Source organism: Numida meleagris, chromosome 20 (assembly GCF_002078875.1).
Source record: "Numida meleagris isolate 19003 breed g44 Domestic line chromosome 20, NumMel1.0, whole genome shotgun sequence".
NCBI lineage: Eukaryota > Metazoa > Chordata > Aves > Galliformes > Numididae > Numida > Numida meleagris.
The window spans coordinates 2237311-2254250 of NC_034428.1; the positions used below are offsets into that span (position 1 = coordinate 2237311).

At 47.8% G+C, this 16940-nt stretch overlaps 1 protein-coding gene and 1 long non-coding RNA gene across 6 annotated transcripts; one reads left to right on the forward strand and one right to left on the reverse strand.

The window, feature by feature from the left end:
* On the reverse strand, positions 281–16899 carry ATAD3A (ATPase family, AAA domain containing 3A). 2 transcript variants are annotated; one of them, XR_002444448.1, is made up of 17 exons: positions 16633–16899; positions 16376–16452; positions 15357–15458; positions 14678–14737; positions 14341–14410; positions 12895–13060; positions 12121–12190; positions 10159–10314; positions 9876–9932; positions 9205–9330; positions 7178–7302; positions 5644–5695; positions 5230–5300; positions 4050–4217; positions 3714–3822; positions 1011–2319; positions 559–698 (listed from the first exon to the last, which is right to left on the reverse strand). XR_002444448.1 is itself a non-coding variant. In XM_021417486.1 (16 exons), the coding sequence occupies exons 1-16, from the start codon at positions 16850–16852 to the stop codon at positions 519–521; spliced, it is 1809 nt and encodes a 602-aa protein (XP_021273161.1). In that variant the 5' UTR covers positions 16853–16896; the 3' UTR covers positions 281–518. The 2 variants fall into 2 exon arrangements, 1 of the variants encoding a protein (XP_021273161.1); XM_021417486.1 differs by lacking the exon at positions 1011–2319 and having other exon boundaries at positions 281–698; positions 16633–16896.
* On the forward strand, positions 14105–16638 carry LOC110408612. Of its 4 annotated transcripts, none has more exons than XR_002444458.1 (4): positions 14105–14170; positions 14277–14467; positions 14790–14850; positions 16165–16638. It is a non-coding gene; the product is annotated as an uncharacterized LOC110408612 (long non-coding RNA). The 4 variants fall into 4 exon arrangements; XR_002444456.1 differs by having other exon boundaries at positions 14277–14422; positions 14790–15316; positions 16165–16394; XR_002444455.1 differs by having other exon boundaries at positions 14277–14422; positions 16165–16394.

Sequence of the window (16940 nt, forward strand, 5' to 3'; positions counted from 1 at the left end):
GAGCCCTCCACGTGTGACAACAGGAGAGCAGTGATGCTGTGCAGAGATGCAAGCAGGGAGGAGGCACATCCTGGGCAGGACGTGGGGAAGAAGGTCAGAAATCCCCCTACTGGAACGTAAACCCAATGAATTGATATACACGGGAGGAGATTTGGACAGCCCCAGGGTTCCTGCAGAGCTGGGTCACGAGGACATCCCGAAACAGCGTCAGATGGCCAAAAAGGATTTGGAGTTGGCCCTGTCTAGCAGGACAGGCTACATAGACTAACACAGCCACGGGTGTTTGAGCAAGGGGGTCCTTTAATACCGTTGGTTTCTGCCTTATTTCAACCATTTTTCTTTCTCCGGCGCATCCTTAAAACACAAAATGAAAGGCAGACCGAGGCAGCACTCCCTCCCCCTTCCTCACACCAAGGGGCACGTCTCTCACAACACATGATTCCACCAAAAATTTGCCCAAAAGACACTCCTGGCCTTCTCCTTTGCCCGCGTCCCCACCCACGCAGGTCTGAAGCTTCTCACACCGGCGTTCCCTTGGAGAAAGGCAGCAGCGGGGTTCTGATGCCTTCTTTGCTCGCTTCAGTGCCCTCTGCTTTCAGCCACTCCATCTTCTGCCTGTGCTGCTGCACAGCGTCAGCGACCCGGGCATCGATCATGGCCTCGGTCAGAACGCCGTCCTCTGAGGCATACGCTGCAGCCTGGGGAGGAAAAGGCAGAAGAGAGGCACACGTGGAGTCAACCAGGTAGAGAGGAAAAGGTGCATGTGGTGATGGACCATCTCCGTCCAAGGCAACAGAAAAGGTTTGAAATGCTTACATGGGAGCACTAAGAGCAGCGTCAGGGTGAACGTGGGCAACGTGGCATCTCTAAAATGCCCTCTGATGGGCAGCCCTCTGGTTCTGCACCTGGAATTGCCCCGTATCGCTTCTGTGCTGCATTAACTCCCATCCCATCCTCACGTGCCCATGGGGCCTTCCCTTCCCTAACCTCATTCCTCCCTCAGCTCCCACCTCTCAGATTCTGCTTGAGAATCAATCCAACGCTCGCTCCTGTTGCTGCTTCGCTGGGCAGCACGAGTTTGACGCCGTTCCTTGCAGAAAGGGCTGAAAACCACCTCCATCCTTGCTGAACAGCCCACGCTTCCAGTGGCACATGAGGGTAAAAGCCTTGAGTGCCATTCCCCTGCAGCAAGGGGCTGTCCTGCTGGTCCGCACACGAGGAACACGGGAGCCCAGTGCCACTCTGTGCAGACAGCAGCGCGCACCCGCAGCCCAGAAGGAAGGGGAGGCTGCTGGCACCGTGAGCTGAGCAACTTATCTCCAAGGTAACAACGCAAGACCAAGCTGCAGATTTCTATATCGGGTGAGTCCCTGTGCCAGCACTCCTGCGAGCAGCCCCGTAACGCGTTCCTGGCACGGCAATGCCAGCAAAGCAGCCCGACACGAGCCAGCTCTTTGCCCCAAACCTCTGCCCACACCCCCTCCTGGGCTGAGCGTTGCACAGAGCCTGCCCTCCTCCCTCCCTGCCTCTGCACAGCCCAGAATTCCGACCGTGGAAACTCCTGCAAAGCTGTGCAGTTCACGCTCCGCTGATTTTCTCAATGACTTTCTATTTATAGAAAGCCTCAGGCCCTGGCTGTCAAGAAAGCAAATGGGGGAAGCAGCTGTCCCTTCTGGGAGGAGCTGCACACACTGAGATGGTGCTGGGTTCATTTGTATTCATACCTCTGCCTCATGCGTGGATGGATTTTAACCCCTTTTCTACAGTGCAACGATGTGTGTTTTGTAACTCAAATCCAGTGCTGAAATAACCCGAAAACAATGTGTGTTGGGGCAAGGAGGAGGATGGAGCACAGATGACAAGAGCAGCCTGAACGACCCAGCGCTTCATTTCAGCCCAGACCCAAGCCTGCTCCCACTTGGCCAACAAGCTGAGCTGTTGCCTTTGAACCACACTTCTAAAGAAAGCAGCCCTGTCAAAAATAAAACAGGAAAGAGATCCTCATTCTTATAATGAGGGCTTGGAAAAGTGGAGGGTTTCTTTGCTGTTTTATCTGAAGCCTATCAGTGGGTTTAAGGTCAGGGTGCAAAACTGGGAAGTCTGCACATTTCTGTAACTGATTCAAAGGCAATTTTGTAGTGTGTAAATGCATCCAATCCGTGCTACATTCATCAGGGATTAGGTGTGGGGAATGGAAAAGAACAAGGACAAAAGGGAAGGCCAAGTCTATGGCAGAATGAAGAATGAAGGTTGACACGGTGCTCCCTGTGCATTCAGCTCTGCTGCCCAGACACTGGTTAAGGCTCTGCTCTGAGACACCTGTAGAGACAGAACGCTTCCAGACACCAACACCGCAAATGACTGTTGGAGGAAAAAACTAATTAAGGAAACACACACACAAATGTGAGGTGAATTAAGCGACAGGCATATTGCAATTAAGCCTACACTTGGAGGATTAGCTCCAAGTCGCATCGGGTCACCATATGAAATAGCTGAAAACAAAAGGCAAACAAAACGCTCCCACCTAGCTCTGTGTTCCAGCACCAGCAAAGCTGCAGTTTTCACCAGGGCTTTGTGCTGTAATCTTCCCAGAATGGGTCAATTGAAGCTATTTATTAGGCAGAGACCTGAGGCACACTGCATTTCAGCAGCTGTTGTGATGAGCCCATCCGAAAAAGCATTAGAAGCTGAAATGTCTCAAGACAACCGTTTCAAGGCTGCTTTGAGGACTTCTAAAGAGCACCAGGCTCGCAACATCTGCTGTTTATCAGCTCTGTAAGGTGTTCCCAAGATGAAAAACAACTGTAAGAGATGCCTCGCTTTCCCTTTTTTTGGCTCTTTTCTCTGTAAGGTGTTCCCAAGATGAAAAACAACTGTAAGAGATGCCTCGCTTTCCCTTTTTTTGGCTCTTTTTGCCCTTTCTCTTCTCAACTAGTCAGCAATTAGCAGTCCTACCTGTAGTATAAGCCCCTTGCAGCTGCACCCAGCTGAGGGCAGGCTGATGAGCAATTCTGGTGCCAGACAGCCCCTACACACCCTGACCTCAGATGTGCCAAGACAACAGTGTCACTGCACTCAGCTCGCCTTGCCAAGCTATTTTTAATCCCGTTCAGCTCCCTGACCCAGTTCACAGCGCAGCCATACAAAGAGGCATACCAGCACAATGGAAAGGATAGCAGAAAGGCAGGAGTAAGAGGCAGGACTAACACTGCCAGAAATGGTATACAGATGTGGTATAGAAACAAGAAGCATCCAGACTTTCCAGCTCTGCTTTCCAGTTAGCATTGTTCCTTCAGTCACCCAAGTTGCACTAAAAATATGTTCAGACTGAAGCAGGGTGGAAGGATGCTTCAGTGTCCTGATGCTGACGTACCATACAGACAGCATCAAGCATCTCTTCTGCTGAGCCTCTTGAGCTGGAACATGAGCAACAGCCAGCATGGTTTGGCCAAGTTTTTTTCCTAAAGAACTTGCTTTGCTTTAACTCAGTAGGGGTTTCCCCACTGGTGATTCCAAGAGCTCTTCTTATTTATGAGATGAGGAATTACGCAGACGTGGACACCCACTCTAGAGCTAGCACTGTTCTGGTATCACTACAAGGACATAATGACATTTTCCAAGACCTGAGACTCCATTAAAAAGAAAATCAACATTCAAGCCTTATAGAAAGGGAAAAGGGAGCAGGAAGCCCAGTGATCCAAGCCCCCACCTACCTGCCATGCCACAGCAAGCTGGGAGATCTCTCGGCCAGACATGCCCTCTGTCAGCCTGGCAATCTCCGAGCACTTTTTGCCGTAGTCAAACTGGGCCAGCTTCAAACGTCTAAAAGCAGAAGCACAAGGATTTGCTTTATATGTACACATGTGACAGGAGGGGGCAAGGAAGAGGGAGGTTTGTGAGGAGCAACTCGCTATTGGCAACTCCACTTCTGAAGGGGAGCATCAGATTTTTCTTCATTTTGGAGAAGGGAGACACCTCCACTAGCACAGCTGAGGATAACAGCAACAAGGAGAATCCCGTAGGGGGTGGAGTGCTGCAGGGATACTCACTGTTTGCCCTCTGTGGCTGGCTTCAAGACATGCCTATCAAAATACATCCTCACGAGCCGCTCTCGCTCTTCTAGCTGGGGCAGATCGAAGTTCACCATTTCATCTATTCTGTCATTGATAGCCCAGTCAAACTGCTCGGGTTGGTTGCTTGCTAAAACAAGCATAAACCTGGAAGTATGAAACAAGAGAAGACGGAAAAAAAACCCATACAAAACTAACTAAAAAACAATTTGAACCTCAGGAACTGCCGCGGTCAAAGGCCTTTCATCACCTGACATACCTTAAAAACAGCTTTGTAACTGCATCTCAAGCGACATCCTAGAGTACCTAGCCCTCAGTATCAGCCTTCCTCACTCTGTCCTTGCCATACAAGCTTAACTTATCATTTTACCCACAATCACCCTCGAGTTGTGGATATCAAACATTTAGCAAGAGTACCACCTCCCACAGATCTCCACGTCTGAGCACTGAATGGACTCATCCCAGCATCAGAGGAAGGGGAGCATGCCCCTGTTGGGTTTGTGTATGGCAAGGTCATTCTTCTGCAGCAGCTGGCAAGAGTTGACTTGTTTCCTTCAAGCAACTCTGAAAAAGCATTCCTGCAACCAGGCCTAACGTGTGCTCAAACAGAGGCACTCCCAATGGGTACTGCAATGTAAAGGCAGTGTGTTTGACCAACTTCTGCTCCACGGTACAGATGTGCCAGCTCCCAGGTCACGTTCTCTCCTGGAACATTTTGGAGACAGAAGTTCTTTCTTTTGCTCTGTAACGTTGTGACTTCCCCATGCCAATTGCACTTTAATGCCTTAATTGATGTTACCAGCTTAATAGTGCGTTGTAATTTGAAATGGGCTTTTAATCACAGCTATTGAAACACTGACGTTCTTGCAGTCTATTTAAATCCAAGCCTACAGGGGGCTGTGTTCCTTGCTGTCATTTGTGCAGATAACTTGGATGGCCCGAGAGCCACGCTGGCACGAAACCATTCCTCTCTTTTGACAAGAACTCCCCTCAAGCCCCTGCAGAAATGCATCACAGATAAAGACACACAACCTGATATTCAGACCTTCCCTTTGACAGGTGGGTGAAAAGGAGACAAGTGAACTCCCATTTATAGATGTGGGATGCTTTATTGCCCAAAGCAGCAATAAGTCAGGTTAGAAATTAACCACATACTTACTTGTTGCTGTGCTGCCCTGTTCTGTGAAGGAATGCATTTAATGTTGCTCTGAGATCTTCACTGATTTTCTCCTGCAAAGATGAAACCCAAAGGCAGATCAGCTGCTTGGGACTTAAGGCAGGTCACAGGTTTAAGCAGCACTACTGACAACGTGAGCTTTGTTATTGTCAGGGATTCTCCCAGTCACCCGCAAAGGTTTTTTGCAGGGAAGAGTTCTCAAGTCAGCTTTGACACGCTCACGTCGTTCAGCTGCAAAAGGCTCATTCCTCATCTCTGCATCGCTTAATTGAGCAGCACAGCACCTTCCACTTTTAATCTTTTGCCTGTTTAAGCTGGCTAATCACGTTAAACAAGTAGGCTGCAGGCTGCCTAACTGCAGTGTGCACAGATAATGACCAGAGAGAAAGCACTTACCGTGGCTCTCTTCCGCAGAAATGCGTCTGCTTCATCCACAAACAGCAAGAGGCTGCAAAAAGAAAGCACTACACAGTAACAGGGACAGGTAAGTGAGGCTCACACGGCTCCAAGATTCCCCTGTCCCCCACCCAGACACTCACAACAGTGACCAGCTGTGTACCTAGCAGCGCTGCTATGTTCCTGTCAAGTCTGAGCAGATATGTGAAATCTAGACCTGCTCCCCAGGTGATGCTTATTTTAGCACTCACTCCAATCGAGAGAAACATGCGTGAGGCTGCAAGACTGAAACACAAGACACAAGGAGCCGTGCTGACAGTGGCTCTTTCCTTATCCCATTCCGAAAACCTGAAGCCAGAGCCCTCCCCTGCACACTGCTTTGCTCTTTGGTTTTCCTTTCCAAACCACACTGGCAATCACAGAATGGTTTTACAACCTGCGGAGAAGTGAATTAATAAAGTCAATGAATAATTCAGGAAAATAAATTCACTTGTAACCCAAGGGTAGTGCTGTTCCCAAGAGACCGAGTGTATAAAGATGTTTATCAATAACAGAACCAAGCTGCTCATAAAGCTGCCACAGCTTCTATTGCTTTCTTGTCCAGCTTCAAATACGGCTTCCTTTCACAGGATTTTTCCAAGGGGTTTCAGGGCCTCTTGACATCCCATTCTCATACTCAACTCTGGTTTTTCTGAAAACATTCTCAGCTATAATCTCTGCCAATAAAGGCAACACAGCACTGGCAAGTGGCTAAAACTGTTGGATATCCAGAATAAAGCCTGCTTGAATGCATGCATGTTACTCAAGGTTAGAACACTCATGGAGGGACACATGTAACCTTCACCCATCACTTTCCTTAGACAGTGATCTGAAGCGTATCAAGTTCTTATCAGATAGAAGTTTTTAACCAGGACAGAATAAATTCAGAGGCAGCCAGAGCTCTGAAAGAGAACTCTATCATGGAAGCATCCAGCAGGTTGAGAGGAGTGTAAGGAGTTTAGATCCTCAGGTCATTACTCTGCGAGTTTGTTTTATGAAGGGGAAATAGAAACATTTAGGTGACAAATGCAGCAAGGATTGAAACAGACACTGCAAGCTAGTGTACATCTAAAGCAATCAGGATACACGTAAATCACCAATTAGTCGTGTTTATATACAGAAAAACGGCAATCAAAATATAACACAAAAATCAGCAGACACTCCCTGCAAGTTCTCCATTGGGCTTTAACATCCTGGCTGGACGAGCAGCTCCTCAGCTGCATTTGGACTGCAGAAATCCATTTTCTCCAGTACAAATTAACTACACACTCTTAAGAAATCGAGGAGTGCAGCTTTTTAAAGTACTACAAGGCAGCAAAAATGCAAAAAATGCAAAATGCACTTATTCTAGGCAAGCTTTAGAAGATGCTGTTCCTGCTGAGCGCTGCCTCATCTGTGCAAGAGCATCACTCCCGCAGCAGTCTGAACTACATCACTGCAGTGAGTTTCTCTGGGCAAGAAACCACACTCAGGAGTCAGAGGAAGCTCTACTTACCCTCTCCTACTGGTGTTTGCCCAGTCAAAGAGCTTATGGATGGCAGTCACTCCTTCCCGCCCCATGGGGGCAACATCACCACCCGTCATGATGGCGTAATCCATGCCCGAGTGCACGGCTAATTTCTGGAGGGGAGCAACAACAGTGAGTTAAGAAAGCTCTCTCAGCACAAGGCCATCCCAGATGAACCTGCCACAACTCGTGGCTGCTAAGCAAAGGGCTTTGATGAAGCTCCTGGGGTGTGCTGGAAACGTCTCCCTTAAGTCGCAGGTAAAATATAAGTACATCAGTGCTCTGTGCTTTCTTGCTAGGTCACAAACTATGAGCCTGTCCATCCAGCAAGGCTGAGCAGATATAACCAAAGTTAACCCAGCATTTTATAAGAGTTTCCAGCTCACACTGACCCAACTTTGCTTAGGCTGCCACATCGTTACAGCCTCGAGAAAGCCTCTCTCTGCTTCAGCCCCAACTATTAACACAGCTACTAGGCTGCTAGCTTCAAATTGCACTCCGTCTCACTACAGTGTCTCACTGGTGAATAAGGCCACAGCCACACGTGTCTCAAAGAACAGACTGGGCTGGGATAAGAAGCCAAGGGATGGGAAGATCTCTACCCTCCATTTCAGAAGGCAGTTCACGTAGCAGCCACCAGCTGAGCCCTGCCACGAGGACAGGCAGCAGCCTGAGCTAACACACCATTAGCTGACCCAGACTTGGCTATTTGCTTCTGCTGAGTAAAGGAAAGTCATCTGAAGGTTAAAATGAACAAGTCAAGCCACGTAGATAAGCAACAGCTCCAGCAAAACACTCTCAGCTGAACCCAACCAATTATGTGCTGCGCAGCAGGAGGCAGGAAAAAAGAGCTACGCTCTGCCCATTAAAACCACCCTGCTCCTGCTGCTAATGTTCAGTGTTCTGCATCAGTCCAATGAAGCTGGGAGCTTTGACAGCTATTACATCCAAGTGTGTTTACATCTGCCTCAAGAAGCCTGTCATGTAGCATAAATACTTAACACCACAGACCCACATGGCTTTGCTTTGCAGTAGTCAGAAGGCCAGCACGCTATGACGCGTTGCCTTTCTGGAAAGCAGTGACAGCAAACTGCACGGTCGCTGCCATTAACCCAAGCACAAAAGTCACAGCTCAGAAAGCAATCAGCTTCTCAGTGCAGCATTTTGTCCTCTCCAGAGCATACATACAGGTACCCAGTCCTTTCCTCACTCCTACATCATCTTCCTTCTGACCTACTCCAATCCTTTATAGCTACCACCACCATCCCCTTGGAGCTCCCATTGTATCAGAGAAGCATTAAATACATTTCTCCCCCTTTCTCCACCACCCAACACTTCTCTCAGCTCTTTCCTCCCTTCTCCTTACACTGCTGTTGCCAATTCCTAGTCCTGCCTTTCCGAACTGGATTTAGAAATCCAAACTAGCTGGCATACAATCAGAACTGGCAGCAAACACAACTGGACTACATGTTGAATATATTGACAGAGGCACAAAATTCAGCTTGCATCAGCACGTCAAACCTGCCACCACTGAACAAGCATATGCAACCTTATATCTACTGGACAAGCACAGAAGAACAAGTCAGAAAACTCAAATCCCAATTCAAGCCCATGCACATACCATCCCTGCAGAGCATATGAAAGTAAAGCCGTACCTATCTCCTCTCTTTCACTGTGGATTAGTAAGCAACAGCAAGAAAGACCCTATTTGGACAAGTGCATGTAATTAACAGAGGTGGAAATGAGACAGCAGGCTGGCGTTGCAATTTCACAAGTCACAGTTGCCAAGTGCCTTTTCCAGATGGAAGTTCTTCTGCCTACACTTAGCACTAGAATCCAAGCGACTGTGTTAATTTGGAGCCGGAGCAGGTGGATGCTCTCTCCTCCCTTACCAACAGAGATGCAAGAACACAAAGTTTAAACAATGGGTATCAGACTACAGGGGATGCTTAAGACCTGTAGTTTCCAGAGCACTCTGCAACAAGCAGGCTGTCAGAATGCTGGCAGGGTTTTACCTTGGCAAAAAGTGTTTTTCCAGTGCCAGGAGGACCATACATCAGAATATTCCGGTATAGGCTTTTGTTCTTTTTTGTATTTCTTGTTGCTATGGCAATATCTCTCACACGTGCTTCTAATTGTGGCTGTAAGAAAAGAGTTAAACTTAAGGAATAGAAAGAACCAATTGACCAGCATCGATCAGCTTCAGAGACCTGTACCAGCAAGAAGGCAGCAGCACTCCTACAGTCTCAGCTTGTAAGCCTTCACTTCAGCCACTTACTGCTTTGGATCAGACTCATTTCCCCTGTATGCAGGATTTAGTCAATTTCTAGTTCTGTCCACTTGACTGAGGTTCTCCTCCTCAAGCCAGGAAACAGTGCAGCACCCATAAGTTCAGTAATATTTCACAGATGAGATAAGTGGAACTCTGAATATTAGCACGCTGACTGCAGATAAAAAACTGCAGCCAGGCAAGCACTGAACTATGCTTTGCTCAGAGGAAAAAGAAGGTTAACAGAAATGTTAACGTGTGCCACTGAGCACCGGAGCCTACATACAGTCTCAGTGCCCCACAGGTGCTAGAATTACTAGAATTACATCATTTGAAGTGCATGTAAGGAAACAGCTTTCCCTATTTAGACTCAGAAGTCATCGCTCACAGACTAAGATAGCAAAACACAGTACTCACACTGAGAACAACTCCTTCAAGGGCATCCTGAGCCTTGCTGGTGAGACGCTTACCAACCTAGAGAGGACAAGTTCAGTCACTGACGTGTAGGTATCGACCACAGCTTCCAAAGCTCAGAAACCACAAACTTTATATATGAAGACAATGAGATCAGCTCACCCATGCGCTCTATTAGTATGTTTATTCACAGACCCACAGGCAGGTCCTTGCCTGACACAGAGCTGGAAAAGGAGTTTTGCATCCTCGCAGCTGAAAGCAAGACAAAGCCAAAGCTACACTCTACCTTGATAGGATGCTTCAGTGCCTCCAGGACAGTAATGCGTGAGGTCTCCCTCACCAGTGAAGGTTTACCCAAACGTGCTTCTATGTATCGTCCTGCTACTGCAGTGGCATTCTTGGCAGAGTAAACTCCCACAGCCAGCAGGGTTAGGCCAGCCACCTGAAAAGAAAAGGGGATGAGGATTAGAAAAAAACATCTGGAATTTTAAGAGATACAGTTCCAGTATATTTACTCACCTTCCCTAATGAGGGCATGAGGTCGGTGTAAATCACCAAATGAGTCAAGACATGCAATTAGAGAAGTGGCATAACACAACACAGATAACCATCAGAAGGGTATATCCTTTCAAGAAAGCACTGCTACAGGAGCACAAGCAAGGGAAGGTAGAAATGACCTTAGGAATCACATCACAGAAACGCTTCCTACAACTCTTTTCAAACAGGAGACAAAGCAAATAAGTGCTCCAGTGACAGCAGAGGCCAAAACCTCCCAGTACAGAGCAGAGACCAAGAAAGGAGTGGGCATGTGTGCACCTGCTACAGGAGAACAGTAATGTCAGACCCAACAGAAAGAAAAACAGGTTCTTGAGAGGAGTTTCAACACCAAAACTACCATGGGAATTGACACCACTGCACTATAGTGAAAGATGAGGTCACATAGAAACCCCAGAACGTGAGACATTCCCATTAATTTGTCAGCAAAGCAGAAAGCCTCTGGATTGCTCAGTGCTTTGTGGTTGCTGCTCAGCACTCAGTTGGCTCACATTAAACCAGGCAGCCCTGCAGGCAGCTTTTTCCACCATAGCTAGTTATCAGAAAAGACAAGGAGCTGTGCTGACAGTGCTAAAGACATTCCTATCAGAGCAAGCCCAGGTAGACAAAAGAGCAAGCTGCAATTGCTTTTAAAGCGACCAACAAGTACAGATCAAGGTCAAGAACCTCAAGGACAACAAGGATGGCATCATTCAATAAACCACGAGATGCCATCTGTTCAGATCTACTCTGCTTAAGTGTGTGACATCACCTTTGCTTTGGATGGAGGGGTTCAGAGCTGCGGGTTCAAGGGGCAAAGAAGGAGATCTCTGTACCTGATTACTCCCAGTTTGCAGGGATTTAGAACACAAGAGGCTCCACCTTTTTAGCAGCCTTCCACTAAAAGAAGGTATCCCGATAGGGTTCATTTAGAGGAACTCTAAAATAACTGCCTACATCTTGCCTCATAGGCAGCATTACAGCGTTTTTCAAAGCAACCGAAAATGTAAGAGTTCTGGCTGTGTTACCTCCTTTCCAAAAATATATGTACTCTTAGCTTTATTTATATATATAAAAAAAAAGAAGTCCCCATTTCGCAAGACAAGAGCTGATCAGAAGCAAAAAATGACCATCATGCAGGAAACTGGTATCTGGGTCAAGAGAACATACAGCTAAAAGCAGTCATCTTCAAAAGGCTCCAGATCCTGCAAGCACTCCAGGTACAGCCTGCAGATGACAAAGGGATCCACTGAAAGCATCCACTCCCCAGCACGCTCGGACAAAGAGCCTTTTGTGCCAGTCTCTGTGTATAGAACTGCCTGGTGGAGCAGATGGTTGCCTCTGATTTAAAGCAAATTGTCCATTTTAACGAGCCACGCTACTAAAAATACCTCGGCGCCGCACAGTTTTGCAGTAAGCAGCGCAGTGAGAAACAACCTTATGTCAAACAGGAAGTAATTGCCACGGTCTTTTGTCCTGCAAAAAGATGCTGGGACATCTTCAATCAGTTTATTTAGCACATGTAACAGTTCTGCAAGTGCTCTCCAGGTTTCCAGCCTGTCCATCCAGAATAGGCACATTTCTTAAGGGAAGCACGCATACAGATTCAGAACACATTTTAGCTACAAATGGCTCCGATGCCATTTTAAGAACCTTGGCAGCCCAATACAAGAGTTTTTCCAGTTTTTTTTGTCTATACATGTCACAACCTTACCGTGGCCGTGACCTTATCCCAGTCTGTCACGAAGGCACGGAATCCTTCCCCAAAGAGCATCCCTGCTGTCCTATGGTAAAGAAACATCAAGATAAGCAGAACAATTTTGAAGGCTGGAGTGAAACAATTTACAACACAGCTTTATATTCTATAATGATCTTCTTTAGAACCAGCCAAGACTAACTGAGGGCTCATATGGGTACAAGCAAGCACGGCAAACACATTTACCATCATCTGATGTCTACACCTGATTTGAGATTAAATCCAGAAAAGTATTTGACACTAAGCTGATACATATTTCTTTAACACGCTATTAGTGCTGAATTGTAATACAGGGCCTTTTGTTTAACAGCTCTATTCAAAAGTCTCAAACCACCTAACCTGAACAAATTCATTTTTAAATGCCCTCCCATTTGGAGAAGTGCTGGTTTACATTTTTATGGCATATATCCAGAAACTGAAAGAGCCGTGAGTTTTCAGAGTAACTGAGTCTCAGCCTTAATAAATACGGCTTGAAATCATCTGTTAGGAAAACTGTGTGAGACTCACAGCTCTATAAATACTCTCTCTGGTTCACACTCAGACTCCAATGCACTAAGGCAGACAGCTGAGAAAGGTTCTCCTTCCTATAATTCCTATTATTCAGTGTGCAACAGTGTCCAAAGTAACTCTTGATATTCCTCAGAGGGATAAACAGCAAAGGCTTCCTACATGATGAAGGACATGTGCACAAGAAGTAAGGCAGCCCATGTCCTTCTCTTGGCTGTCACATACTTGAGGGACTCCAGCACTGTCTGGCGATGCTCAGCAGCTTTTAAGCGGATCTGCTCCCGAATGATGTCTGCGTTCTCCCTCTCAGCCTTGGCACGGGCTCTTGCCTCTGCTTCGACGCGCAGCATTTCGTTCTTATGCCGTAGCTCCATCTCGTGCTCTATCGTGGCTGTAAGAAAGAGAGAGAAGAGGTCAATCTTTTGGGCTGGCTCCAGATGCTGTCCCAAAGAGGGTAATCTGGGACACGGAACTGCAACAGAAGTGTTAACATTCATGTGACTGGAGGATGAATGAGAAACCCGAGAACAACCCACGAGATGAGGATGTCACAGCCACCAGCCTCAATCTTCTGTGACACTGCACGAAATCCTGGCTGGACCACCCAGATCTTTGCTAGCAGCCTGGACACCTGGATGCTGGACAGACTGCCCTGGCAGCCGCATCCTCCAGAGTCAATCACTTCTCCCACAGGGTTCACCATTGAGCTATGCTAAATTGCTGCTATGATATTGCACGGATGTACACCAGATGGCAGCAAGGAGGAGGCAGAGTGGCACTCCAGGTATGTGCAGTGAGCAAACCAACATTCTGATCCTATTTGGTCACCTACAAGCTGCCTCACACTCCTGCTGGAGCTCTACCAACCCAGCGATTCTGGCAACTCAATGACAATGAAAAGAAACAAAGCCAGTGTCAGACTAAAAGGTCACGATTGGGTTTGTATTTTCTACAGCAATAATGAATGGAGATCAGGTGACATTGTTTCAACCACTCCTTCCGTTAGCTATTTTGTTTCCGTTTCCTCCTCAAAATTGGGTGTATTTTAGATTGGTCCAGTGTAGAATCAGGCTTTCACTGCAACATCAGGAGGTGCTAGTAGTTTAATGAGATATTCAAGTCCCACAGAGCAGACAGTTAGTAGTTCGGCCACATCTGAAACTGATCTTGCAAGCAATTGGTAGTACCAATGCTACTGGGATTTACATTGTTTGCCAACATGACCCTAAAGGAACACCAACCAACACGGAGGAGTCAAAGATGATGTATGGGAACTGCTGAGTCACGATGTGAACCACTGATTGAGCAGCTGGAGGAAAGACCCAGTCAGCCCTGGGAGCACAGCTGAAGGCAATTCACCGTGTGACTGGAAGGGCTGGAGCCTGGCTCCACCCCTCTTAGGCCTCATTTAAGGGCTGACTGCCCCTAAGGAAGGATCTCTTTCTGGGGATCTCTCCTTGATGGAAGCTTTTCCCTGTGAATCCAGAATCTTCTGATAAAGGTGAGTGATTTACTTCCCTTCCTTTGTAGCACCTTGCTATCATGCAGGTCCTTCTAGCTCTTTTGTAGCACCTTTTCTATCGTGTTGGTCTTTCCAATTGTTACAGATGAGCATCAGAGACTGATCTACCTGCACACCTTGTTAAGAGCTGAATAAGAATTCTAACTTACCACGCCTCATGGCTTCTTGCTTCTGTACTGATTCTTCCTGCTTCCTCAGATTCTCTTCATTAGCGAGTTGCTGGAGGCAGAGGTAACAGCAGAAGATGCTTTCAAGTTTAAGAATTCAATCAACTAGGTATTGTGTAAACTTAAGTATATTAATTATTATCAAGAAGCTGGTGTTTAGATTGAAGCGCATTCTTCCTCTCTCCATCCCTCAGATTCATACTGATAATCCCATGCTCTTAGCCACTTAGTCCTAATTCCTGACCTTCCATTTGGTATCTGACCAGAACCTAAGAGAATTACTACTCAGTTCCCAGTTGAGTTAGAGAAACAACTATACCTGCTGTCGCATCTGTTCATCGTAGCGCTGCCGTGCTAATTTGTCCTGGTATTGGGCTCGCTGCATAAGACAAAATAAAATGAAAAATGGCTGATATTGTTCTCCATTCCAGATACAGAGAGACACAAGGACAGTTTCTAAACAACTGCTCCTCGAAGCATGGCACATCAGAGGTAAGTCATGATGAAGTTAGCTTTGACTTTCAGTGATGCCCTGGGAACTGCGGGAGTTCAGAAGCTAACTGAGGTACAGGAGTGACGCCTGCTTCCTGAGCCAGCCCCGTTCAAAGTCCATGCTCTGGGGGGACAAGAAACGCGTGCAATCCAGCAGTCCTAGCTACCTTCCCAAGGTACATAAACAATTAGAATTCATCAGTCCCCTACTTCCCTGTTCTCCACCATGTGAGCTGTTAGAACAAAAGCTAGCTTACATGTCCCTGATGTCATTATTATTGCCAATTCATTGACTCATGCTAAAATGATATCAGTAAATACAACTACAAATTAAGCTCAACATCATGCAGACAGGGTAGAAGACAGGCTCAGTGTGCACAGCCCCCAGTTATGGCTGCCTGCCACTCCCTCACCACTAAAACAGACTTTTAATGCCTTGTTTCCTTCCCTCTGCAGGAGGACACAGGTAAGGGCTCCCATCAGGGGCTTCCCCCTCATTCCCTTACTGCTTGATGCTGTTTTGTTTCCTCGCTGAGTGTTTTTCGTCTCTCTTCTGCTTGTACCCGTATCTGCTCATTCTTCAGTTGTTCTATGGCAGCTTCGTATTCCTATAGTGAGATAATGATATAGTTATCACAAATGAGCTCAATACGTAACCTTACAAAGAAAAGATAGTGGCAGTTATGTTCCAAATGATGTATTTGTAATCACTTCACACTTCCCTGCACATAACCCTTGTTACTCCCTAAAAAATGATGGTGACAACGGGGGAGTTACAAAACCACTTGTGACATAGAAGTTGCAAAAAACCAAACTATGCCACACAGCAGAGATATTATCTGCACCTCACCTTCCAGAATCAGAGGGGATGCTCCAAAAGTAATGCCTCCTGTTTTATGATGTTGGCCATATGGCAGCAGAGGCTGAACCCTCCCACCACTGCTCTGTTACATTTTGTTGCCATGTGACAGATGGCAGCAGAGGGGCAGCCTGATGCTTCCTCACATGGAAGTGCATATGAAGTGACAGTGTGGTACTGAACTCCTCCATGAGGTACAAACGACACCCACTGACATTCACTGACACTTGGAGACCAACCAGTGGATGTGAACACAGTGAGGCAGTGCATTCCAGCAGTGGTGACAACGAATCACTTCCACTGGTGCAGATTCTGATGAGTGCAGCATGCAAGCTCTTGCTCATCCCTGGTGAAAATGCATAGCTAATGGTGGTGGCTATGATGAAAACTAGTGCTTTGTAGCTGAGAACTTGCTCTATCAAATAATGTTATCACGATCTTTCTATCTCTTGTAGTTTCCATGGAAATAAACAGGAGGCATTACTTTCACGGCAACCTACGTACTTCTTTTCCAAAGGCAAGTATTGACCTCTTGTTAAAACTAAATGACAGCTGAGAGAACACAGCACCCCAGGCAGACTGCTGGGAAGTGCGGCTACAGTTCACAGCCCCAGCAGCTGCTGGCACTGGGCCGCCTGCTCAGTGGTGCTGCACGCCCCAACACACCTTCAGCTTGGTTTGCTGCTCCAGCTGCAGGGTTTGCTCTTGCATCTGGGCCAGGCTGAGCGCATCCTTCGCGTGGCCTGGGACAGAGGGAAGGGGCTGTTAACATCGCGGAGCGATTCCCTCCGGAACGAAGCCACCCGCTGGAGCTGAGCCTTCGGGCCCCGACCGCTCGCTCCCCCCACGCCCTGAGAGCTCCAGCCCCGGGACACCAAGTCCCGTCTAACGCTCCCCTCCCCCCAGCCCGGCCCTCCACGCACGGGACGCGTCCAGCTCCCTCGCCGCCTTGGCTGCCCGCTCCAGGCCCGTGGGGTCGAAGTTGCTCCATTTGTCCTTGGGCGTGTTGCGATCCCCCGCCCCTCCGCTCCCCGCCGGCCCGCCACCACCCGGGCCCGGCGGCAGGGAGAGCCCGGCCCCGCCCTGCGCCGCGTCGCCGCCCGCCGGGGCCGAGCCGCGGTTGATGCCGAAGAGCCAGGACATGACGCCGCCGGCTGCACCCCGGGCCACGCGCCGCACCGAGCCACGCGCGCCGCCTCCGATTGGGCCGGGCGCAGGCGCGCGGGTGACG